We start from the raw sequence: 7,622 nt of genomic DNA, 5'->3' as shown, positions 1-7,622 counted from the left end.
CTAGCCTTGAGCTGAAGAGCTGAGGGACAGCGCCCAGGCCCAGAGTTCAGGCCCCACGACTGGACCAAAAAAAAAAAAAAAGATAAACTAGTGGCAGGGGCTAGGATATAGTTCAGCCCATGGAATTGATCTGCAATGTAGGAGGGATGGAGGGAAGGAGGGAAGGTAAAAAAGTAAACCAAATAATTCATGCTTATGGGCTGAGTAAAAGAAACAATTCTTTCCAATTATGTTTTCTGTATAGATTTATCCCCCTTTAGCAAATAGCTGTAGAAATAACAGTCTCTCTAGAGTTTTAGTTAATAAAAGGGGAATTGTGGGTAGAGAAGGTACATTGATTAAGCTTGCTTTGGTGAAATTAGCAACTCAGATATTCTGAATTCCTCAGCTATTCCAAATTCTGCTTTGGTAAGGCTCTCATTCTGCTTAGCTAAGACACAGAGAATCTTGAAGAATTTTCTTTTCTTTTTCTTTTTTCTTTTTTTTGTCAGTTGTGGGGCTTGAACTCAAGGCCTGGGCACTATCCTTGAGCTTTTTCACTCAAGGCTAGCACTCTATCACTTTAAGCCACAGTACCACTTCCTATTTTCTGGAGGTTAATTGTATATAAGAGTTGGTGCTGGTGGCTCATCCTGTAATCCTAGCTACTCAGGAGGCTGAGATCTGAGGATTTCGGTTCAAGGCCAGCTCTGGCAGGAAAGTCCGTGAGACTAATCTCCAATAAACCACTTGAAAACCGGAAGTGGCACTGTGGCACTGTGACTCAAGCGGTAGAGTGCTCGCCTTGAGCTGAAGAACCCAGGGACAGTGCGCAGGCCCAGAGTTCAAGCCCCACGACCAACAACAACAACAACAACAAAAAGAGTCTTACAGACTTTCCTGTCCCACCGACTCCCAGCTGAGATCCTCATATCTCAGCCTCCTGAGTAGGATTCTAGACATGGGCCCTGGACACCCAGCAGAAATTCTTACCTAAAAGCTGCTGCTTAAGACAGAGATAATAAACTGCTGTGGATTTTTTTTTAATCCATAAGTGAAAAAGTTAGGCTTTAAAAGTATTTTTGGGTGTAATATTTTTTGTTTATTAATTCTATCATACCCTGAAATGCCTGAGTCTTTCACTTGTATTTCTTCAGGTAGTGATTCTGGATGTCAGAGTTCCCTGCACACCTGTCGCCAGGTTAAACAACCACCGAGCTTGTGTCAATGGCATTGCATGGGCTCCACATTCATCCTGCCACATCTGTACTGCAGGTAACCATTGTGAAGAGTAATGGCATAATGATGAAATGCTGTCCTGGCTCCTCAGATATGTGATCTTTACTATTTTAAAGAACAGTTTCACACCAAGTTACTCAATCAAGAGCCTCTCCACACTTGTGACCTTAAAGCAGTCCACATTTCCAGATGATCTTTTACCCTCAGTTTATATCAGAGCATTCTTTCTTTTTGTATTAGATACAGGCCTGTGCCTCATACTATCTTCCCAGGCATCTAGGCTTACAGAAGGAACCCAGATCTGGGAAGAGGCATCCCTCTTGGGAGATGACAGAAATCTTTAGGATTGCCAAGGCTGACATTTTCCAGGGTCTTTCAGGCTTCACTATAACAAATCTGCAGGGAGCTCTGTGTTTATTGAAGGACACGTAGCCTTATAGGTCAGTAGTATATGACTTGTAGTTCTCATCTCATCATTTTTCAGACCAAAAAGACTATCCTTTAACATCTTGGTCATCATAGTGCTTTAATTTAGAAATAGTATATAAAAAAAAAAGTAATACAGAGGTATGATAGAGTAGTAAGGGAAGCTATATTTTCTCCTTGCTGTATCATTTTCACGTCTACCCCACCTCCTAGGCAACCTTTATTTATTGTGTGCCAGTCCTGGAGCTTGAACATGGGGCTTGGGTGCTGTCCTTAAGCTTTTTTACTCAAAGCTAGTGCTCTACCACTTGACCCACAGCTCTATATTCAGCTTTTGGTTAATTGAAGATAAAGAGTCCCATGGATTTTCCTACCCTGGCTGGCTTTATCTAGGATCCTCAGATCTTAGCTACCTGACCAGCTAGGATTACAGGCACCAGCACCTGGCCATAGGTGACCTTACTATTCACTGGCTGCATAGCTATATGGCTTGGAGCAAGTACTACAACATTTCTGATCTCTGTTTCCTCATCTGTGAAATGAAGCCTTAGCTGGATGTGGTATTAGATGCCTATAATCCTGGCTCTTTGCAGGTTGAGGAAAGAGTATTGTGTTGAGACCAACCTGGCCCTCATAACAAGACCTTGTCTTTAAAAAAACTTACTAAAAAATCTCCCTCGTGGCTGGGAAGGTGACTTAGTGGTAGAGTGCTTGCCTAGTATGCATGAGGCCTTGGGTTCGATTCCTCAGTACCACATAAACATAAAAATCTCCCTCATGGAGTTTTGGTGAGCAAATGCTTTGCAAACTGTGACTCATTCTCCCAATATAGGTGCTGCTATCCCTATTGAGTTATAACCTTCCTTGTTGGCTTTCTTTGTTCCTAGCGGATGACCATCAGGCTCTTATCTGGGACATCCAGCAAATGCCACGGGCCATTGAGGACCCTATCCTGGCCTACACAGCTGAAGGAGAGATAAACAACGTGCAGTGGGCATCGACTCAGCCCGACTGGATCGCCATCTGCTACAACAACTGCTTGGAGATACTCCGAGTGTAGTGTTGGTGGTATCTAACCCACCAGGCAGGGGCGTGTGTGCTTTCCACCTCTGCCTTCCCCCCTCTCCCCCAAGTAAGAAGAACATGTTTCCAGTGGCCAGTATGTCTGTCATTGCTTTGCACCCACTGTTTCCAGAAGCTGCTTTAGGAGTTCCTGGCCAGTTAGCACTCGATGTCTATGCTGGATTCAGTGCTATGTGGCACCTCTCAGCCCAGGACTGAGTTTTTAAGATTTTTCTCTCCTTTCCTTTTCTCCCTTGCTTCTGTAATTAAACATTTCTATATATTTGTTTGTCAGCCGTTGTGTTCATGAGCAGTACAAGCACTGCCTTTGTTTCTAGCCATCTGCCCCAATGTCTCTTTATCTCTCTGCTGCCCAAGGCAGCCATTCATTTATTGTCCCTGTCCACGTCCGTGTTAGCACTTAAGTGGGAACAAATAATAATTTGAAGTTGTCTTTCCTCTGGTATCAGTGTCTTTAACAAATCTCAACATTTGTCTGTTTTTTATCAGGCTATTTTTTTTAAAGGAAAAGAATTTTTTCTGGTTTCTTTTCTTTGTTTTCTAGTCCTCCTTCTTTGCACCTTCTTCTCTTCCCTTAGTGCCTAGAGCAGATATGGGCCCTTGACCCCCAAGAGCAGTTTACTTTCCCAAGTCACTACCTGAGTGACACATACCTGACTGGGAGTCCTGAACTTCCCTGGTGCTCTGCAGTCCATTGAGCCACCAACCTGGTTCTTCTCAAGGTCATTCTGGGCTCTAGGACACTCACAGGAAGCCTTCTGTTACATCCTGGAGTTCTGTCCAGCCACACTGATACCTGTAGGCATGTGGTAGAGCTAGAACAGGCTGCTGACTTGGGCTCGGGCTGGAGGAGAATCATTTCAGAAAAGCAGAACTTATAGCATGTTTCTAATACCTTGTATCAGAGTGTTTTTATCTTCTCGTTATAAGCTACAGGCTACTCTATTTCAGGATTTGAATGATAGGCAAGAACGATCTCTTAGCTGAGCTGAGCTTCTATACTTCTGTTAACTGAGTTTCCTGTGCCTGATGGGATTGAGTGTTGAGTGAAGAAGTCAGAGGTACAGCCTGTGCTTCTGGCTATGAATAAGAGAGAAGCAGTTCTTGTAAGGGCTGAACTAATTCGCCGAGATGATCTCAGACCACTTAAATATCTACAAAAGAATCATAGGCCTTGGGATCAGCCAGCCAAGCCTCTACCCACACCTGTGAAACTTGCCCCCACCCTAGTTTAGTTTTTGGGTTTCTGAGCAGTATTGGACTTGAAAGCTGCAGTTGACTGTGTTTACTTACAGGCTGCTGGTATCTGTTTCCGTTAGATGAATGGGTTCCACAGAGGGGCTTATGTGTGATTCTGAGTTTATGCATTCCTGGGGCTGACAGAGTTTGGAACATGTTCTGGGGAGAGTTTGTCTGGCTCATCATGTTTTGCCAAGTGCCTAAAAGCTTTTCAGACCCTTCAAGTTGCTCATCGGAAATGAGGAGAGCAGCGGGCCCTGAAGGCTGATGGGTTTTGTCCACTTAGGCTCTCAGCCTCCTCAAGAAATAAAGTTCACTTCTTTCTACGCCCTTAAACTTTCTGCTTGAATCTTCCCTTTCTGTAGTGATGTAGTTCTATGCCAAAAATTATAGCTTACACAAGCACTTGTCTCAAAGGAAAGGCTTTTTTAGTCAGATATTTCCTCTTTGATCTTCTTACTTCATCGTTCTGATTTGGACTCTGGCTGGCTGTCTTCCTTGAGGTTGGCTTAACTGCATTTCCCACCCAGTTTCCAGTACATCATCTGGAAACACTGTGCAGTTCTTGGTTTCACCTGTCCTCTACTTTTAACTATGCTAGTGAATATTCTCTTGTCAAGAATAGCAAGTATGACTGGTATTTGCTGCCTTGGAGGTCCTCAGTTCCTCCTGGGAAGAGGGTCTGCAGTACAAGTCAGAAGACTAGCAGGGTTAATCCTGCTGGTGAGGTCCTGCCATCACTGAGTTCCTAGTGGACTTTAACATGGTCTCAGTGGCAAGGAGATTAGTCGGCTAGAACTCAAATAAGAATTTTTCAATCAATGATTATAGAATAGTTATAGATGAGGTAATTACTTACTTTGGAAACCAACCCCTTTGTCGCTCTTTGCCTTGTCTTGTGGGCCTGTAGACATCCTTCCTTATGCCCTGCAATATACTCCTCCTCCTCTGTACCCCACTGGACTCAAGCAAGATTCTCCTGCTCCCTAGGCACATATTTCTGCAGTTGCTGGCATGCTGGCATTTTAAGCTTTCTCCTTCCCCCTTTATAGCACAGGCAGTGCCCTGTAGCTGAGGAGGGGATTTCTATAGTTTCAGGATAAAGCTGTGCTCCAGGAAGCACAAGTCTAGTCACTTCAAAGACAAGTCTGTTTAAGGTTGATCCATTTCTCTTGACAGCTAGTGAGACTATCCAGGGTCTCCTGGTCTTCTGCTCCCCTCCTGTTGCTGCCGACTTTACCACAAGGACCACATGAAAGAACCTGTGGCTCCAGGACAGCTTTGCTGGTGCTTTGACTTGCTGTCAGTATGCTGAGCTACAGCCCTATTGCCTGTGCTGTCTTGGGTCTCTACCAGCAGAAAGTTAAGCAGGTGATTGAATTTGAGGCGTTGACAGACTTGAGGACCCCACTCAGGGTGTTGGAGCCCTCTCTTTCCAGGGAGGAACTAGCCCACAAGGTTAGGAATTAAAGATAGACAAGATCTGATAAGTGGGTGAGAACTCTAATAAGCCAGATCAACTACTGGAGAACTGACTTAGATTTAGGAAGAAAAAAAATTCAGAATCCCACCATGTTTTACTTATGGCTAAATAAATAGGAGGAGATTTAAAGTTGTGGGAGAGTCATTGTTGTTTCCTTGGATCAAAAGAGGAGATGCATTGAGGGTCTTAGGGAAGAAAACATTGGGACTGTTACATGGCTGTGGAGTAACACTGTGTCTTCAGCCTGTGTCCACCTTCCTGGACCACTAATCAGGCATCTGTGGTTGGCACTGAATAATGGATACGATGAGAGCCCAGCAGAAGGAGCTCTTTGCCCCAGCAAAGCAGCCATATGTGATAATGTGATAAAATTCTGTTGTGTTGGTTGTCCTGTGACTTCCCAACCACGGTTCTTCTTGATTGAAGGTGTGTTTAATGGTGGCAGACAATCATGCAGACCTTGTCCCCCTCCTTTGTCTCTTTCCTTTACCTTTTTTTCTGTAGAACTTTCTCCCTCTATAGCCTAGGCCCCAAATTTCTAGGTTATAAGGACTTGTGGAAGCCCCCAACATGTACCAGCCATGTGAGGGCAGTCCAGAACCACTCCTCCACTGTCTTCATTTTGAGCATATAAAAGCTCCTTTGACTGCTGACTTGGGGCAGGGAACTGTTGAAGTAGACACCTCCAAGCACACTTTACCCTTTACTGTATGCACTCCAGGACAAGGAACGAGGGTCATCCTTGGTACTTAGATTGGGTTTTCTGGGAAGAGAGCTGAACTGAGAAAAGTCACTATGAGCTCTAGGCCAGGTTTTCTGCAGGTCATCTCTGCCCTGGCTGGGCAGCTGCTGAGAATGTCTTGTGTTGCAGAGCCTTGTTCATCTCCCCTCCTGCTCCCTCTCCTCCTCCCACATTGTTATTGCTGCTAATGGTCAAAGTCAAATGTATGGTCACAGGGGATGGGCCAGGGCCCAGTTACTTTCTGGATGTCATTTTTCAAATATGGAAACATGAAGGTGCCTTCCCAAAGAGGCTTAAACTTGAATGTCAAACCAGAAACAAAAAGCTAAAGGAAGTTTGAATCCAGAAGAAAGATGTTGACAGTATGTGTGACAGCTGGAAAATGGCTGGGTGCCTACCTTTGGGACAACCCAGGGAAGATGAACTTGTGATAGCTACTATTTAAAAGCATGGTCTTACCTTGGGTTGTTGTGGCATACAATGTGTTATAAAAATCGTTGAGCTAAAGCTTTGAATCACTTTAGTCGAGTATGAATCACTTGTGTTGATTCCTGTGTATTTTATGATCCCTCTGTTGTGACTTTCCCTCACCTCCCTTTCTTGAGTGAGAATTTGTAGCATGACTGTATAAACTTCTCTGTAGGAAATGGAGATTTCTCATTCTCTAAAATGTTAAGCTCTAACCAATCCATTTCTGTACCCTTTAGCCTAGTATGTCTGAACTTATTTTCTTGTTATATATTTAAACTTTGACTCTATCCTATAGGTTTTGTGGCACCCTCTGGTCAGGTGGAGAGGAAACTGCCCCTTACAGAACTGTACTGTAACCATTTTTCTTTTATAAATACCATTTTCACAAGATTGATTGTACACAGGGCTTGTAATAAAACTTTTAACACTGTGCTGTGAAACCATGCTGAGGACTCTCCACTGAAAGCTATTTCAAGGGCACTGAAAGTGGAGCGTTCTTTCTGTGACTTTGCTTCTTCTTTCCTTAGTATATTAAATCTAATGATCACCCTTTTATTCTGTTTCAGCCTCCTGTATAAGAAGTACCGTATTTTCTGCCCATTATACTTTGTAATAAAACTTGAACATGTATAGATTGAATTTCCTTTTGTGATGAATTCATTTCTTTCCAGTTTGCCTCTGTGATCATGTTTCAGAGACAGGCAAGGGGTTTAGACTGTGCCACAACCCATGCTACAGCCCAACTCATCACTTCTGTTTGATCACACTCATTTTTCAGTCAGCACAAACATGAAGTACCTACTATGTAGTTACCTGCACTGTAGGAGACACCCACATAAATGCTTGGGAGTGTTCTGCAGTAACAGAACTGTGTTCAAGCATACCGCGGAGATGGGATTCAAAGAAGGTCATGAAAATTACAGATAGATGTCTACTGGGTTTTGAAAGCTGAGTAGAAGT

General features: G+C 43.7%; 1 protein-coding gene across 2 annotated transcripts in view; it reads left to right on the top strand.

Annotated features, from left to right (window-relative positions):
• Positions 1–7,301, top strand: part of Dcaf7 (DDB1 and CUL4 associated factor 7) — a 26,854-nt gene extending 19,553 nt beyond the window's left edge. The window contains exons 6-7 of one of the 2 annotated variants that reach the window (XM_013033270.1): positions 1,137–1,254; positions 2,532–7,301. In XM_013033270.1, coding sequence (XP_012888724.1) covers positions 1,137–1,254; positions 2,532–2,704 — 291 coding nt within the window. In that variant the 3' untranslated portion in view covers positions 2,705–7,301. Of the gene's footprint in view, positions 1–1,136; positions 1,271–2,531 lie in introns of both variants that reach the window. The other variant, XM_013033272.1, reaches the window with a different exon arrangement.
• Positions 7,302–7,622: the final 321 nt, after the last annotated feature.

Source organism: Dipodomys ordii, unplaced genomic scaffold (genome assembly GCF_000151885.1).
Source record: "Dipodomys ordii isolate 6190 unplaced genomic scaffold, Dord_2.0 Scaffold165, whole genome shotgun sequence".
Taxonomy (NCBI): domain Eukaryota; kingdom Metazoa; phylum Chordata; class Mammalia; order Rodentia; family Heteromyidae; genus Dipodomys; species Dipodomys ordii.
The sequence above is the reverse complement of the archived record's forward strand: the minus strand, read 5'-3'. Positions and strand labels throughout refer to the sequence as shown.